Raw genomic sequence first — 19,034 nt, 5'->3', positions numbered from 1 at the left:
CTCATACTTTGTACCAGTTAAGAACAATATTGTGATGCTACCTTTTCTCACCTGACACAGAGGAGAGTAGAGAAAAATGAGTATTCTTTCTTCAAGCGTAGGTTGCAGAAAGGAAGTTCGAAATTAAATTCCAAAGAGAAAGAAGATGTTCAGCCTAGACAATGAACGCTGAAAAGAAATGGTAAGAAAAGAGATGGGCAAAAAAGAAGTAATAAAAAGCAAGAGGAAGAAAAAAGTATAAGAATGACATGGAGACAGGAAAGCAAAACAAAAAAATTCTGTAAATCTGCATTTTGTACAGCAGTCAAGCAGGAATTTCAGAAGGGCAAATGGAACTATTCTGTCACAGAAGTTAGTTCTAAAATAATTCACTGTATTTATTGTCTAAAATGTTGTATTATCAGTGATCTAGTTCTGACAAGGAAAAGAATCTGCTAGTAACCAAGACCACCATAATGCAAAAATTCAGAGACTTCATTAGCAGTAATGGGTTTTGGCTTCAGATAAATCAGTTCAGGTACCAAGGAAGGTTAACAACAACAAATTATGTATGCTAAACAAACTGCAACAAAAACTAAATGCGTTTCATTTAAGCCTCCCCAAAACATACTGCCTCGTTCTACAGAACTCCATACAAACCTGAACCCTAAACTGTGATTTATTCTCAGCCTTCACAGAACTAGTGGGAGGTTCAACCAGGAGTTCCCTAGTTTTGTTCTGTGATCTCTGTCCTGTCCCTTTGGTCTTTACCACARGGCAATTTCTAGCTCCAGTTCATAGCTCTGGGCTAATGACACTACAGGATACCATTCCCCACAATCAAATGCCACTCAACAGGCTCTGGTGACGTGAACAGCACAGTTTTTGAGCATCTTCAGAAACAAAAGCAAGAGAATGCATAAAATCTGTTACCCCATAAACATATACACTCATCTAACCAATTAACTCAAACCCCACCATTTCCAGACAGTATCCTTCCTTGGTCGGCTCAGCCTGGACATCACAGGATACTTCCTAGCAACTGTAATGTATTTTCTAGATTGGAAAGATGTGTATTTATGCTGTACATTTCTCCGGAGCATTTTGAAATAGCATACCTGGATCATTCAGCAGCATTATCAGGTCAAAAGCTGTGTATCCATTTTTTGCACGACGGTTGACATCAGCTCCTTGATTTAACAAATACTTTACAACGTTTTTGTTTCTTTAAGTGAAGAAAAAAAGGCATCGATCATGTTAAAGAAAAAGCAAATGAAGAAAGAAGCCCCCAATATTCCATTTTCAACCTTTTATAACTGCTTCTCAATTAGAGATCAGTTTCACACATTTTACAGCTAACTTAGAGTAAAATTTGTTCACAAGTTCTTCAAGGCCCTCACAAATCCTTTGTCAGTTACTGTTTACTCACSACGAATTACATTAATCAACATGCAGAAAGTCAGCCTTAAAAGCCTAATTTGTACAGTCAATTTCYTAAGCTGATCCTTTGGAAGTGACTGCAGTATGTTGCTAAACACCTTCCTAATGGAAGGTGTTTAGCAACCATTAATAAACCATTAATGCCTAGAGCAGAAAAACAGATGGAACACAAAGGTCATTTCAGTAGTCATCACATGCAAAAGCTAATACTTCAATGTAACCTCATATTCACAACATGCATATTAAGAAATTGTATACAGAAAAGCCAGACTGACTGGAGATAGTTTATAAACTTCAAASAGTACTTCACTTAATTACAGGTACAAATTATATAATTGAGAAGGCATATTATCACTTCCTTGAGGTGTTTAGAATGTGAAAACAATCAGCATTAAATGTCAACCAACACAAACACCKTCCAACAAAAGCTCCTCAAAGCTAGCTGCATGAAAGATGCTCACCACCCCATTCCAGTTAGCACCTCTCCCCTCTGATACATCTAAAAAAATAAGCAGGACTTGCCTTGTGAGTTAAAAACAATACTTTTTAATTCAGCCTATGAAATAACTGAATAGAAAACATACCTAGGGAAAATAGGCAAATATATTCAATACAAAACTCATGAGTAGTGACTGACCTTGTATAAAAACACTGACATGCATCAGCAACACAGAAAAAAAACATTCTCAAGCACCAATGGGTAACAGCAAATTCTAACAATGAAGCTGAAAATGGATCTCAACATCTTCACTTCAGAGCATCATTTCTTGTCATACAAATTCCGCTCCTGAACTCACTCCACACAAAATCAACCCAAAATTGAGGAGGAATGTTACTCCTCTCTTCTAACAAAAATTGTGCTTATCCTTATCAGAGCTCCTMTGCATATTCTTATTATTTTTCTCCTCTTCCTTAAAACTATCATCCCTCCACCCTGTTTTTCAGTCCTGCASCTTAAGCACATAGAGATGTAATTTTTAGTGCCTCTGGCTCATAGGTACCTTGCCTGCTCCCTTCTTCAAGCCCAAAACCCTCCACACAAACAGTGTTCCTGAGGAAGGGTTAGCTGAGCCTCTGTGGAAGCCAAAGATTTCCAGATGTTATGAAAATATGCAACTCTCCACGCTAAGAAAAAGGCTAGGATGAAAAATATATAATTACAAGGGTAAGTATTAATTTATRCACATAGTGTTCTAGCCACTTTGGGGCACTCTGAATGTGGCTTTACACACAGGGCTCTTGTGTATTACTAATAAGTAATTTCAAGTGTATTAMTAACACCCTGATTGCTCCTCATAGTAAAACTTAGCACAGCAACTGTGTTTCTGCASCATTCTTGCTGCTCATCTATTGATCCAGATGTCCATGGAGTCAGTCTTGCTGTCATTTCTTACCTAAGACACCAGAGACAACACTGAGATGGTTTCACAGATGGCTGTGATGCTGGCATTATCTCGGGTGACTAGGGATATCTTTTATCCTTCATGGATAGCTCTAAGTTTCCAAGAAGTCATGGCCTTATTTCCAGGGCTGGKACATCCTTCTGGTCTTTCCACTCAGCTGGAGTCCTTAAGTTAGCTGTACTTAAGCATAAATAATACCAAAGACTCCTAAAATTCCACTATCTCAAACCTTAAGCATATTAACAAAATTAATTAACGAAGTTTCAAATTCTAAAGACTGACTGATGTATTGGATTATATTCCTAACCCAGTCCTCCAGCAAACTGAACAGCCAGTATCTGAACACATGCAGGACTCAGCTTTGTGTGCTACCACAGACAAAAGAAATGCCTGAGTACCAGCAAGGGGACATGCCAGCAGCCCTGCACATCATTTTGTGGTGGCTGCTTCTGTTCCGGATGTGTGCTGGGTGACTGCTCCTAAGTGAAACAGCTGCACCAGAAAATATGATCTTCTTTCACTTCTGTGGAATGTCTGTCASTACTATCAATAAAGGCCCCAAGAACTACTTGAGAAAAGTTTCACAAGGCAATGACAACTTCCTATTTTTCCTCTTTGTTGCACTTGCATAGTCCAATGAGATCTACTGACTAAAAACAAAATCTGGAGCAGAATACCTGCATTTATACAATTAGTACACTACCAGGCAGTGACATTAACCTTCACCTTGCTGAGGGCCTCATCTACAACAATGAGGAGAAAAGTTCACCTTCCTAAACTGAATATCCTGTATTCAATGTTAAGTGTATGATAGACAGCACATATGAAATACCAGCCAGGCCAATGCCTGTGGTCTGATTCCTAAGCGTCTACTTGGATTTATACAGGAGCATTACAGAAAATGACCATTACTTTGATTACATTTCCAAAAACTCCATGAAAATGAAAGGCTGAATAGGAGAACCTAGGAATGGTTTTCAGACTGGAAAATATGGTACATGCAAGAGTGATTGCCTTGAAGCTTAACAACTTCATGTAGGCTTACAACCCTGGCAGGAGSGGTGACAGTCTCTTTCACAATACTGAAAAACATCGAGGGATGGAAGCTGAAGTCTACACTAAGGCTCCCTATGACTGCCTGGAACACTATGATCCCAGTACTTTCTGAGCTTGCTTCAGGTTTCTGAATGTTCCACTCACCCTGAAGCCCAAACATCACAGAATCACARAATAAGCTGAGCTGCAAGGGACCCACCAGGACCATTGAATCAAACTCCCAGCCCTGCACAGCACCATCCTCAAGAGTCACATCATGTCCCTGAGYGTTTTGTCCCAACATTCCTCAAACTCTTGTCAGGTTTGGTGCTGTAACCACTTCCCTGCAGAGTCTGTTCCAGTGGCCAAATAACCTCTGAGTGAAGAAATTTTTTCTAATACTCAACCTAAATTTCACCTTGACACCTCCAGCCATTCCCTCAGATCCTGTCACTGGTCACTATAGACGAGAGATCAGTGCCTTCCCCTTCTCTTCCCCKCATGACAAAGTTGTAGACTGCAATGATGTCTCTGCTGTCTCCTCCAGGTGGAATACACCAAGAGACCTCAGCCACTCCTCAAAWGGCTTCCCCTCAGGGMCCCCCACTATTTTTGTTGCCCTCCTTTGGACATTCTCTAATASTTTCGTATCTTTCYTATASTGTGGTGATTTAAACATGATTTAGATCTGCTCCAAACGGCTGAGGGCAGTGCAAAACTCGTGGAAAACTGAGGTCACAAGTCTCTAAATTTCTTGTAAAACCTCTCTGCTTCTAGAGTCAGCATCAAAAAGGGTTTTTTCTATCGGAATGTAAGAAAAAATAAATTTCTTTACTGACACAAAGAAAATACAAATCTTACCCATGGTACGTGGCCTGCATTAGTGCTGTCCAGCCATGGACATTATCCTGTTTATCAATATCAGCCTTTTTCTCAACAAGGAGCTGAACAAGGGGCAGCTGTCCAGTTACAGCTGCAATCATTAAAGGAGATGCACCATCAACATTGGTAATATTAACCTGACTTGGATCTTCATCAACAATCTCTTTAACCAGCTGGAAGTTTCCTACAAAACAGTGACAAAACAACTTAAATGAGCAACAGAGAACTACCTAGCCACTGAACTATGCATTTTGATTTACTGACACTGGTATGCATTTAGCAGAACTAAAACAGAAAAAAAATAAAGCACTAGAACAACTGCAACACTAAAGTGAAGTATCTGTACTGTTATTTGGTCTTTTAGTTAATTACTACATCCTTCCAGCCTACATAAAATTGCAATTAGGGTTAGGGTTGTTTTCCTCATTTTCCCTGCCTGTATACTTAAGGTGAAACCCCATTATGATAATCATTTTCTGTAATGAATGACTAAAGAAGGCTGTAAGAACTGCACTGCATCCTACATGTGAAGACACAAATAGGGAATATTTCTATTAAATAGCCACAAGATGATGTCATGCAAGGAAAATTGATGATACTGAGGCAACACGATTTCTCCTTCAAAGATCCCTATTCCAYTCCCACAGGCTGAAATCACAGAATCAACAATCTTAGAATGAAAGTAGRTGGATACAAAGGCACTCTAAAAGGTGGTGGAGGCCATCCCTTGTCTCATGCAGCTAGAACAATGCCTTTTCTCACACTGACCCATAGGTTCCTCTTACAAAAGCAGTTCACTGATTCTAAAAACCTTTACTGATAGAATTCCATAACTTCCCACAGAGTCAGTCTATTCCAGTGCTCAACTTTCTTATTCTCAGTATGGTTTGGGGTTTTTTTGCCTCCAGTATTTGAACTACATCTCCAATGCAAAACTYCTCTACTCCTTGCTCAAGAGTAAAGCATCATTAGTCATCTTTCCAGCTCTTTAAAAGTTAACCTAATTTTCAGGTTTCCACATAAAGAAGCTGATAGTCACTTGAGTTGACTAGATTAGGAAAAGTAGTACAAAATATGTCACTTAACATATATGAACAAAATTGTGGGTTTTTTCCAAACCTTGAAGTAGAAGTGCTTTTAAAAAATATATGAGGTAGTCACGATTACCTTAAACAGGGAGMTTATGCTCACCTCCTTTATCTTTTTGATGCCCTATGGCAGCCAAAAGCAGGGAAGAAGATAAAGAAAAAAGTAACTCTGTGACTATGTGTACCACCACAGGAACAGGGGCAAGAACAAACAAATCAACTGCCATGCACATGGAAAAAGTCTCACCTTTGAAAAAACCTTCAGGTGGTAAACTGCTTCATGGCATGGACTACTTTCAACTCAATCACAGGCATGAACATTTTCCTTGGAAAGTCAGTCAGAATTCCAGACAAACCCTGAAGGCACTTGAATGCACTCAGTAAAACTCACCAATACCACTCAGCTAATTTCTTGAAACAGGAATGATAGAAAAGCATAAAACTAGTTTTTTTTTTTTTTATGTTCCAAATAGTTAAAAGACAGCAGGTGGCTTTTTTAACACACACCCACATCACAGACTGTTAAACAGAAACCTTGGAACCTACGACTCCAGAATTTACTTTGAACCCTAGCGGGGACACTCCTTAACCTAATTAGTGTCTTTTTTAATGGTGCTRCCATCCGTACCCAAGTAAAAAAGCCCAAATCCAGTGTGCTGACCGGTATTCATTTGGTCCATCCCATGACACTTCTTCTGACCCAGCACTGACATTTGTAAATCTCAAAATTCACACGGGTACAAGAAGGGCACACGACTGCTCTAAAAATCTAACAGACCCGAGGCTTTCACACATGAAGAGTGGGAACAGAAAAATCCTGTTTCCCATGCTAGCAAACAACATGCTCTGAAGTTAAAAAAACTAGACAAGGTGGAGGAATCATGGCAATACTTACCCAGTTTTAAAGCATGAAACACATCAGGTTGCCTCTTTTCTGTATCTGAAAAAAAAAATATTTCTATTAGCAATCCAAAAAAAAAACCCAAAAACTTTCTAGTGAATTTTTTATAGGAATAACTATTAAAAATTTAAAGTACCRTAAAACTTATGTTTAGACATACATTTAATAAGAACAAAGCAAGTRCTGACAACATCTTTATTACCCATTATTGCCCATGTATCTGCATGGACAGGATGTATGTGCAGGCAGAGTTGGCCTTATGAATCTAGAAAACCTTCTGCAGTCATATGACTTAAAGTTGTATTGAAGGACTGTTYAAGTGAGAAGACTGGAAGAAGGACTCACCTGTATGGTTCTCTCTAAAGAGCTAAAGCTACAAACTATAATAAAGTACCAGCACCACCTTTTCAATATCACKCTCCATCAGGAAATTGTATTTGRAAACTCTTTTGTTTCCAGCCTGGAAGTCTAAAATACCCACTGAAGAACCACAGTATGGTTTTGTGGTCTGGTAAAACTCTCYGCACAACAGTGAACACTCAAACAGCATGGAATTATTTTGAAAGGTGACTCAAAAGGAATTTTGCTGACCAGTTTTATTTCCTCTTGACTATTTCCAGGCTAATTTGCAAAGGTCACAAAAATAATAGTGTCAATTTAACTACACAGCTTATTACTTATGAATTAATTTTTTCAGCTCCCAGACAAACATATTCATCATAAGAACTGTAATTATTACAAATCGTCATGTTTTGAGCAAAGAATCATTCTTTTGTCATGGTTAACAGTGCTTTGAAACTTCTGACATTATGTAAAATGAGGAAAAAATAGTGACATATTTTGCACCTTCCACWCAGGCCAGAAGAATATACCATCCTCTGTCTTCCAAATTATTAAGGACACTATAGAATCAATGGRCTAACAAGATTTTATTGAAAACAAKGAGACACTGAGAGATTTCATTCCAACTCTGGAATTTTTATGAAATACAGAAAAGATTAATATTCACAGCTTGACTCCAAAGGAAGTCATCTTAACATGCTGACTAAAAGCAATTGCTGAAAAGCCTAAAAATACTCCAAGAAACTCAAATTATTTTAACACTAGGAAAGAGAGTGATGGGTGTACATTTTCTCCTGATTCAGAAACTGCTCTTATAGAAGGAACTGTGRGTATGAACTGACCATTGGAAAACAGATTTCAAAAGACTAGTTTAGGAAAGGACCAGGCTCCATACTTGCCATGTGAAAACCCTGGAAGAGAAGCAGCTTCAGGGAGCAAGAGACCATGAGAAGATGCCAGAAGGGTCAGCCTGCCATCTGGGTAAGTCTAAGTAAGGACAGGGACAGAAAGCAGGCAACACCCAAGCCATCCCAGGTGTTCTGAATCTGCTACTGACGACAGCGCTGAGAAGAGAGCCGCTTTCTCCTGGGAGGCAAGTTGCCCTTTCTATGGCAATGGATCAGAAGAAAAATACCYTTTTTGCTGTCTTCAGTATGACAGAAATGATCTTTTTTTCTTCACAGGGTATTTAAGACTCCAGTGCTAGGAAGAGACTGAAGCATTGCCAAAAACAAATGCAGAAGTTTGTGGAAGAGTAACATTTTTACTCCAATCTCTGCCCCAGTAAGTTTCTACACTCCTGAATCAAAATCCCTCTCAGCACAGGTGACAGAAACATTAACCTGCTTTAAAGCAAGCCCAGTCTTCCCCTTCAATATGATTAAGTCATATGACCACAGGTTTTTAAAATTCATGAGGCCAMCTCTGCCTGCACATACCTCCTGTCCATGCAAACATGTGGGAAAGTTATAAAGCGCTGCACTAGTGAATCCAATGGATCTCTGATTCTGTCTACTGTAACCAACTGATGTCTATTCCTCAAGAGACTGATCATGAGCATCTACAATGAATCAAGTTCRCCTGGCAGCATGGCTGTGTGAAAGCTCTAGAGTTTCAACTTAACCAGTAAGTCAGTATCTGATGGAGTTAACACCTCTGAAGCAGAAACAGATGTCTGATGTGTGTTCTTCAAGTACAAGGGAAGCTTGACCTGCAGGAATGACACCAAACTTAGGCAACGCTTCTGGGGATAGCAGGCATGTCCATATTGCAATACAGACATAAATAGGTAGATTTAAGGAAGTCTGTATAGCTATCACAACTGGCACAGACCCTAAAGTGAACTATCCTACCCTGCAAACTTTCTACCACCACTGCCTGGTCGGTGGTAGCACCTGGAAAAGGATCTTTCTAGAGCTAGAYACATCCCTGTATTTTATAGCAAGCAGTCCAAAGCTGGAAAATCCAAATGCAGCTCTTCCAAACCCTCTTATTAAGCAGTTCCCRGTACTGGTTTTCATAAATATCTGGAAAAGTGTCCCCACAGCAGCCACATACAGACAGGAATCTTACCCTGCTAACACAGAAAAAATCAGCTGAAGTTGGGCCCTCATACCTCACCTGAAGTAGGTGTGCTTACTCCAACATTTTCAAAATCCAGTTGCAAATTACAAAGAACATCACGCACATACAAAATAAGCTCTTCAATTTCTAAATACACAATCAAAACTGCAAGAAAGTGAAACAAAAAAATAACATTCCCTACCTGCYTGAGGTCTGATCGTTGTAAGAGGTTCCAAATAGTCCTTCATGTCTTTGTGTTTGAAGCCAACGGAGATTTCATAAGGTGTTTTATGTAGCACGTTCAAGTGATCAGGATTGGCACCTTTTTCCATGAGYTGCTGTGCCAAGCTCACCTTTCCACTAGCGGCTGCCAGCATTAAAGGACTCCAGCCCATCGTCTTTACAGTGTAGTTACAATCAGCTCCCCAGTCTAACAACAGATGTACCACTGCCTCATGTCCATGCTGGGCTGCTGCCATCAGTGGAGTGATATCAGGAAGGTTGTCTCTGCTGTTGTTAAGTACATTTGTGCTAAAATGGTCGTAATTGTCCACAAAAGCTCCGGATTCCAGCAACCATTTTACCATGCTGACATGGCCACCTCTGGAGGCCATTGTRAGGACGCTGGCTCCTAACTTGTTCTGTGCATTGAGATCAGCACCATTCTCCAGCAAGATATGGGCCACGCTAATATGTCCAAACCTTAAGAGAAAGAGACACAGAGGAGAATTAACACTTTGGATTGCAAAAACCAACAGACGCCAAAGACAAACAATTGTGTTACCAAGTTGAATATTGACTAATGCATACACTATGAGGGCTCACACACACATCACCCAATGTGACAACAGGCACCTTGCTAGAGGACAGCAATCATCAGCTGATGTCTGTAAACTAAATCATTCTACATGTTCCACACTCATAAAGCAGGCACCTTTGAAAGAGGATGGTCTGGTCAAAGCAGCAAAGTGACAGCCTCATTCTGCTGCATGGCACCAACTCATAACTTCCATGAACCAGAGTCACTTTTATCGTCTTATTTCCAGAGCTGTATCATGTTAAAGGATCAAAGCCAGTTTGTTTCCAGGGATCTTAAGTACTCATTACTACTGAACTGCAAAGAGTCAAGGCTAACTAAGGGAAAAAAAGACCATTCTATGAGCTGAATCATCAGCCTTTTATAGTTGTATTATCCCTTCTTTTCCAGTTGTGAACCATCATGAACCCTCATAACAGAAGACTCAGGGAATACAGACGTGTCCATGAAGCTCAGAGAAGAACATGGKTGAGTGGCCACCACGGTTGTAAAGTTAGATGAATTTCCTTTGACACCAAGGGGACTAGAAGTGACCTTAAAGAGAAATGGCTCTACTAGCAGAGTGGGACAGCTGGCCATATGAATGGCCTTTACTGTTAACCAGCTGAAGAGCCGTACATTTCAATAAATGTAATACYTGACAAGATGTGGGCATTGTGCTCCTGTTGCAGACATCATGCACTATATGCTAGTGAACATTGTGCTTCGCACAACCCAACTTTGACACTGAAAGCAGCCTTCATACACTGCAGCAAAGCAAAGAATGCTACTAACCACTAAGAGCAAACATGAGCCCCAAAGTCCCTAGTTTCCTTCCAGAAAGTACACAGTTGCCAGAGGAAGTCTCTGGAGTCKGTGTACTTCCCAGGTCTATCCTGGMAGCCTTCACCACATCCATCACCTCAGTAGAGCCTGCAAYCCCCTGTACATGGTTAATTTCATGCATATATACTATCTCCTGTCCACCTGCAATAAGGCTAACTACAGCCAGAAAATTAAACATCTACGGAAGCCTGAAACCTACCTTTGTACAAATACAAACACTGTGTTCCCCTTCTGATTATCCATTAAAAAGAGAAGAGAAAAATGCTCTTCTACTCTATGTTTTCTCCACAGATTTCAGCAATACATACAGTGCTTTTCAAATGTCAGCCAGTAATTTCTTGAAATCAGTGAGAGGGTTATAGTCATCTGACTTTAGTGTTTTTAGGGAATGAGCATATGGTTTTCATTAAAGGGAAAAAAAATCTAAGACTGTTCCTGCAACTTTTATTCAAACTTTCATAAAATAACAAAATTGTTGAACCTTGTCTTCCTTGTTCTTACTGGAAAACCAGCTGTGTGACTCACTCTTTGGGAACTTTYTATGGTCATTAATTGAAAAGAGAAATGTTGACTTTCAAAGAGATTCTTGTCTTCCAAGTATTTTAATGCTATGAAATWAAAAAAAAAAAAAGGCAACAAAACAACCAAAACAACAAAAACTATTTCTCCTCTCAATTAAGCATTCAGTTATTAGAGGGCAGCAAAACATGCCTGTGACCCAAGGTGTACTCGCAGGAATACAGACAAGCATCAACACCATTAGCAACATGGGAACCTCCCACAGCCCAGGAATAGGTTACACAAAGCACAGCATCACCGAAGCAGAAAACAACAGTTTTGTCATTTAAAACCCTCAGCAATGATTCTCTGTATCCTCCAGCAAGCCGCCTAGGAAAACATGGGAAAGGCAAGTGAATAATTGTTTCTGTTCGCTTCAGTATGTTTTACGTCACACTTGAGTTTTCAACAAGGAAGACATACACATACAAAAAAAAACCAAAAAAAAACCAAAAACAAACAAAAACAAACAAACAAAAAAAAAACCATCGAAAATTAATTAGGGCTATGGGTGTATCCTTATTGTCACAGAGAGGAGCAGTGTTTTGACGTTCACGTTATCTTCAATTCTGTGCTGGCTTAACCAAGAAATAGCGGGCTTTGCTTCAAACACATTCTTAACGCGTAAAGACAATTCCTAATGCCTCAGTATAAAACTTACCCAATTCTACACTCGGGAGCCTCTCCTCACCCACCCCCAGGGACAGGAACAAGTAACCACTGCAATCCCTCCGGACAACTCCGGAACACACCGCCAACCACCCACCGCGGCCGTCAACATGGCGCCCGCCCTCTCTCCCTCTCTCCCACTCGCCGGGAGCTCCCGGGCGCTCCTGGGCGCCCTCCTTCGGCCCGGGGACCGCGGTTCGGAGGGCGAGGGAGCCCAGCGCCCGCAGCAGCCCGGGGGCGGGGACGGCTGAGCCTCGGTGGCCCTCCCTCCCTTCCCCGCCCCGGGGCTGCCGCCGACTAGGCCGGTGTCCCGCGGCGATGCGGGACGGCGGCAGGAGACCCTGACCTGGGCCCCGATCCCCTCCTCCCTCCCTCCCGTACCTGGCCGCTTGCATGAGGGGGCTCCAYCCGTAGTGGTTCCTGCTCTGCACCGAAGCGCCCTTCCGCAGCAGGAACCGCACCAGCTGCTCGTGGCCGCCCGCCGCGGCGAACTGCAGCCCCGTGTTGCCGGCCTCATCCGTGCAGTCCACGGGCACGGCGGGGCTCGGYGGGGATGGCGCTTCGCCGCGGGGCTCCGCCGCCGCCTCCTCGGGGCCGCACGAAGAGGAGGAGGGGGCCGCCGGGTCGGAGGGGCCGCCGCCGCCGGGCAGCCCCAAGAGGCGTCGGGCGGTCTCGCAGTCGCCCTGCTCGCAGGCGCGGAGGAAGAGCTGGACCTGCGGGGGCACCCCGCTCTCCCCCATGGGCAGCGCTGCCGGGCCCCGAGCGGCTCGGCCGCCCGCCACCGCCCCCGCCGCCGCCGGCTGGGCGGCCGCCGGGAAGGCAGCGGGGAGGAGGGGACTCGGCTGGCRGGAGGAGGCCGGCCCAGGGCGGCTCTCGCACGGCGTGAAGGGGGCGCTGGGTTGGGCTGCGCTCCGCGGAGCCGGAGAAGGTTATCCCAGCCTGGGCCGGGGGTCTCGGCGCCCCTCCTGCCCCGCTGGCAGTCCTGGAGGTGCCACCCTGTCACGCCCAGCCAGCGCCTGTGTCCCCACGGCTCCTGCTCCCGGCCCCGGGGGATTTCTGCCCTCGGGGCTGCAATCCTTTTCCATGCCGTTACTGACTTCCACACAATTTTCTCCTCATCTGGTGTCTTTTTGCCCCAGGCCTTTGCTATGGGGCTTATTTCTTCTCACCTGACACAAAAATGCCTTTTTCTTGCTTCACARCGTGACTTCCTACGGTCTGGAGCAGTCCCCCGACCAGCCATACYCCGATTACACGATACTTCAGCTTTTACTTGCACTATCATACTTCATGTTTCATTTAGCTCCAAACCGGTCTCTCCCTTGCATGAGATAAGRGGATTCGAAGTTCAGTCTTTTCCCCTACAAACACCCATTTCCTACCTCCTGGTACCACTGACTAATCWTTCAGTTTAAAATCTTTGAGTAGAAAATGTGTATTTCTTGTACGTCTTCCATTTCAGCCCYCTAGGATATCCTGAAATCYTTTCTGSGTTATACTGATTTGMAACATCTAAAGCAACAGGAAAAAGYAAAGAAAATTCTTGAACTTTGTGTCTTAAGAATATCATGTGTTCCTGTGAGTTCAGGCCGGTAATTTTCGATGAAAATCAATGACTTTAATGGCAGCACAGGACACTTGTAACAGGGTGGAGGGTTTGGGAATAAGAAGTCTAGGAAAACTTCTAAAGAGTGTAGTAAAACCACCAAATGCTGCTAGAATGAAGCAATCCTCTGTTTTTGGTCAGTGGCATCCTTATCTTCCAAGCTATGKAGCTTTTTGGCTCTGATACACTTGTGTATCCAGATTGCCAGACCATCATGGCCAAGGGCCAAACATGTTACACTTGGAGAAAGTCTACAGCAAATAAGAGTCTTGGCTGCTGTTACAAACACATTTCCTTTGGGAAAGTACAATTCATATCAAAGAAAAAAATTTGCATATTTATCATTACAGAAAGAACAATTTCCGGGACAAGGCGCATATTCAGTGATACTTCTTTCATTATAGATGGCATGTGTTTACTCATGTAGAATATTTAAATATGTACTGTATGTGCTTAAGTTAAATAATTTCCTAAAGCATAAAGTGGCCATCATCAGAGGGGAGATGCACAGCTAGAGAGGCGTTTGGTCCTCCTTTTGGAGCCAACCTTATGTTACGAAAGTATGAGGAGCTTGCCATTGTCAATAAAGCTGGATGGTGCAATTCACACTTTGTAAGATTTCAGAGCCTGGAAAAAGAGAATGGCAAGAGTGATTAATGCAATACATTATTAACGATTAAAGAAAACTGGGTCATACTTTCCATATCAAAGTGCATGCTCGGATATAATCAAATTACTGACAGGATCACTCCAGTTTATCTTAGAGATAAGCTACTGAACATGTTAATCCTACAAATTTATGTTATGTAGCTGATGATTATGCTATCAATTTCTGCTAATGGTTTGAAACTCCAGACAAAGAAATCATGAATTTAATTAGGAACCTAACAGCAAAAGATGCAGCACTTACTTTCAGAAGCTTATAAGACATAGGAAATATTTCCTGGGGTTTAAAAAATGAGACAGGAAATTAWTTGTCCTGAATTCTACTGCTGTCATCTGATGGCCATTACCAACTTCAGTCGGCATCCTCGGCATGTATATCCATATGATCACTCAGGGATTTCTGTCTGAGAAATCTGATTGAGAATCCAAGCAAGGAAAAAGAATCAAATTTCTTCTGAAATTAGCAAACAGCTATGGAATATTCTCCTGGATGATGCAGTACCAAGCTTTTTTGAAAATACAGGACTTGATTTCTTCACCAATGAAAGAACAACTTAAACCTTTCAAACTGTTCATTAGGGTAAGATAATGGAGAAAACTTAGGTTGGAAGATTAGATGGGACAAAACAAAACCAAGATTCTCAAGTGCAGATTGTGCATTAGTTGTTCAAAAGATTTGTCCAAACTGCATCTTCTTTCTCCAGTCAGTGTAAAATGCATTGCTTTTGACTTGAAATTCCTCACATCTCTTCTGTGTTAATTTGTAYAGGTCAATGTTAGATCACTCCAAGGTTAAAATAATTTTAAATGACAGAAAAAACCTGATGAATGAAGAAATTACTTTCAAATAAAGGAGATGAGAAAAGTCCAAGGAACAGAACAGGCCCACTAAAAAGTGCAGAATAGAAAAGGCAAGAGTAAACATGGGAAGTCAACATTTGTGAAACTTTTCTAATATAAGTCTCCACTGCTAATGATCTCAAAACACCAGCAGGGAGATATAAGCTTTATTAACGCTCATAAGCTTTATTAACTCATCATAAAATGTGACATAGAAGACATAAACTTAGAGTCATTGTTCTACAAGACTCAGAACTCATCATTTGCCAAAAAAAAAGACTAGGAAACCATTAGAGTATGTAATGTACCTGTGGAATTAACTTTTGTAAAGTAAGTATAATATGGCAAATGTGTGATAATGTTGCACATCTTAATTAATAAACATTAATAAATGTTGCTCTTACAGGATGTAATATACTTAGACATGCATATGACATGAGCAAATTTCTGCCTYATATATAATTCAGGATCATGTAATATGGAAGACTGTAAAATTGCCATCATAATCAAAAGCATCTCAGAAATGTAAAAATGCAAGTAGTCAAGCAATCTGTTCTAAAGAAATCCATAAAACTAGAAACAGCTGACTCACTCATAATCTGCATTATCGAAGTCTGGGGATGGTGGCATCTCAAATCCCCAAGTATGATGGCATTTTTTTTCATGGAAATTCAAGGAGAAAAAGGCTTATTTTTTTACTGTAAAATCTTACGGATGTGAATCCCAAGGAAGTCATATTTCTGAGAAGAAGAAAACTGAAATTTTTAGTGTGTCTTTTTTGTGAAGACACTTATTTCTGCCTTAGTGAAAAGGCAGACAGAAAAGTGATACCCCAGTATCACTGGAATCATGTAGGTTAACTGTGATCATTTCAGGCATAGAAAACAGAAATCACCTTGAAAAAATTACTAAAAACCAAATGGTAGTAAGTAGCTTCAGTGTAGGATGACAATTTCTTCTTGACTTCTTTGTTCAGAATTTTACGCATGGTCTTCACTTTGTCTACTGTCACCAGCTGCTATAACTTTACAAGGAATTTACTTAATTTGTATGTTTCACAATATGCCATAGTTTTGACAAACTTTCAATTTACAACTCAGTATTTTAATTCCCTGTGTTTGCGCAAGACTGTATGAAAAGTCATTCAGGTTTCCAACATAACATACCTTCATTTACATGTCACATCATACCATACTTTGTGGGCAGAACTGTGGTTTTGTTCCAATACCTTCTGACAGCTAAGCTTCCTGGCCTCAGTTTCCTTCATGTACATTATCTCCTGCACTGCCTGCAGTTCATATTTGCTGTTTAGTTTGAAAGAATAATTATATGCCAGTAGTGCATACCTACAGCAAGCAAATATACTGGCTGATGCCTTTGACACTCATATTCTGTCTTTAAGATATCCTGGCTTCTATGTGACCTTTTGAGTGAGGCATTTTGTGTGTGCATATGTATATTATATAAGTGTACACGTATGCATATATATGTGCACATACATGTACTACAGAGATCTGAAAACTTGTACAGCTAAGGTCTTGCCCAAATCATCCACTGAATGCCACCTTGTTTTATTGACATATCATTAGAAGAGCTGCACACCATCAGTCTGATAGAAGATCCCTGAAATAGCCGACAGTTTCTATTTCACTCATCAAGTCTGTGGTTTAATCTATTTTATTTTCAGGGTTCTTCCTCTCATCTTAATTCCTGAATCTCTCCRCCTCTGCACTATGCACCCAGGTTCCCCCTTGAGTCAAAGCCTACTCTTAAAATAGGGYTCCTGCTGAAGCACTGAGGACCCTTTGGCACAGACCTGCCTGGGGAAACGGGGTGTGGCTCATTCCGTGTTTTGCATGTGCTATGCAGCTGTCTCAAATAAAGAGACTTTCAATGCAAACACATTAATAATAATAATAATAATAAAAAAAAATCCTTGGCACTGGTAGTACAGTGGGCTCAATAATAGTATTTTTAAAATATTTGCGCTAACAAMAGAGAAAAAGAGCAGCCAAGGTGGGAAGTGGGAAGGCGTTTCAGGGCAGCGGTATTTTATGCACTGTTAAAAAAATGGTGAACCATGACCCAAAAGGTCCAAAGCTATCTTCAGTGGGTATGTTTTATAACTTGGATGACTCCTCCTCTCCTTAAGCAAATTTCCTATCTATCCAAAGTATTTGTACATCATGTTCCCATCATGTTCTTCTGACTATTTTTTCCTTGTTTTTTTAGAATATGTAAGCATTGTCTGTTTCTGAAACTAGAACTTTATTCTGAAATACATTATCTGATACTTTATTTTTACTCTGAAAGTGTGACTTTAGGAAGCTGTTAAATTTACTGAAAATGCAATCTTTATCATTTCCATTTTAGATTTTTGCTTTGTTTGTCTGAAAACACAGATCTAACAAAAGAAAAAAAGGAAACCTTTGGATGAGGTAAATTTTAAATTTTAAATGTAATACCTCTATTTTTTCTGTATTGTATATGTCATCATAAAAATAAGAATACCTTTTAATAATGATACATGTGTCAAGTAGCTCAACTTACCTTTTTAGGTGTTCCATATATGTAAACTGATACCTTCAATAAGCTCATGTATTTTATGTGAATTAAATATTGCCTGTAATTCAAACTTATTTCAGAGAGGAACAGATACACCCTTAATTTCAGCTATTACATTCTCTATAATGTGAATTCTTATGGAAAATTACATATTGTTGTGGTTATTCTTTTTCTCTTACTGCTTTTTGAAAGGTTTACTTTTTTTTTAATACTTTTTGAGGTGAAGAAAAATTCACTTTTTAAAAATAAATTTTTCAAATGTATTAATTATTCCATTGATCTTCTGTTTTAATTTAGACAACTAAGGGCACGAGATATCTTTCCAGATAAGAAATTAGAGCTTTTATATGATTCATTTGGTTACTCTATTTATCTCTGGCTGAAACTCCTGAAGCAGCTGAAATTATAACTCAGTAAACACTGAAAATAGTAACAAATTGTTTTAACTTCCATTGCTATTAAACCTGAAAGGACCAGCAATCTTCTTAAAAGGAACTTTTCCATGAAAATGTTGCTACAAATTTTATGGTTAGCAGTAAACTCATTCATTTGCCTTATTAATTGTAGWTTTTTTTTCCTCTGGGTCTTATTTGTACATTAAGATAGAATTATTTACATATTAAGTACTTCAGCTCAGAAATGTCAGTCTTCCCAATCCACTTACATCCCAAAAACTTTTGAAAAGGTTTGAGAAAATATGTCTTTGCCTTCACATTCTTTACATTTTGTACAAACTTCTTTGTGAAAGCAAATAATTGATTCTCAATAATTTGTACAATAACATCATTATTGTACTTTCTCTTGATGAATTTCCTCTGGTTGATGTGTTTGGACATCATCCCCAAAGAACTACTGGTTACTTTCAGTCTCCACTGAAGTGATCACAGTCTCCAAGTGATCACAGAAGGTCTTCCTTCGCCCATTACTTTGCTGCAAGAACATTATTACTGCTGAGAGCTGTTCTGTCACATTCGGTCATTCGGTTCTGTTTCCTTTTTTTTTTTTTTTTTTTTTTTTTTTTTTTTTTTTTTTTTTTTTTTTTTTTTTTTTTTTTTTTTTTTTTTTTTTTCAGAACTTGTTTTAATCATGTGATCATGTTCTTGTGCTTCTTCCATATTGCTCTAATAATGAAAATACTTAAATACAGATTCCTCTAATATTTAAAAACTCCTACAGCAGAACTCTCTGGAGGTTTTGGTTTTTTTGGTTTTTTTTTCCCACTCAATTAACTCTCAGTCCTACATTTTGCTCTTTACCTCTTCCCAATCTCCCCAATAATTTCTTCTGGGAGTCTAGGAGGATGTCTTCTCCTTTGATTCATTCCAGGGATAGGCTTCCTTTATTCAGAAAGGAT

The 19,034-nt window shown here is 40.2% G+C and overlaps 1 protein-coding gene across 2 annotated transcripts in view; it reads right to left on the bottom strand.

The window, feature by feature from the left end:
• ANKS6 (ankyrin repeat and sterile alpha motif domain containing 6) overlaps positions 1 to 12,801 on the bottom strand; it is a 38,185-nt gene extending 25,384 nt beyond the window's left edge. Inside the window, exons 1-5 of one of the 2 annotated variants that reach the window (XR_008965570.1) lie at positions 12,385 to 12,801; positions 9,337 to 9,836; positions 6,723 to 6,767; positions 4,719 to 4,923; positions 1,098 to 1,204 (exon numbers count right to left, since the gene is read on the bottom strand). Coding sequence is in view for 1 of the 2 variants with exons in the window: in XM_057369447.1 (XP_057225430.1) it covers positions 1,098 to 1,204; positions 4,719 to 4,923; positions 6,723 to 6,767; positions 9,337 to 9,836; positions 12,385 to 12,743 (1,216 nt within the window). In the remaining variant the exon portion in view is untranslated. The remainder of the gene's footprint in view (positions 1 to 1,097; positions 1,205 to 4,718; positions 4,924 to 6,722; positions 6,768 to 9,336; positions 9,837 to 12,384) is intronic. The other variant, XM_057369447.1, reaches the window with a different exon arrangement.
• Positions 12,802 to 19,034: the final 6,233 nt, after the last annotated feature.

This window comes from Malurus melanocephalus, unplaced genomic scaffold (assembly GCF_030028575.1).
Source record: "Malurus melanocephalus ecotype Western Australia unplaced genomic scaffold, MMel_1.1 scaffold_110, whole genome shotgun sequence".
NCBI classification, from domain to species: domain Eukaryota; kingdom Metazoa; phylum Chordata; class Aves; order Passeriformes; family Maluridae; genus Malurus; species Malurus melanocephalus.
Note: the sequence above shows the minus strand (reverse complement) of the source record. Positions and strands in the feature narration are given on the sequence as shown.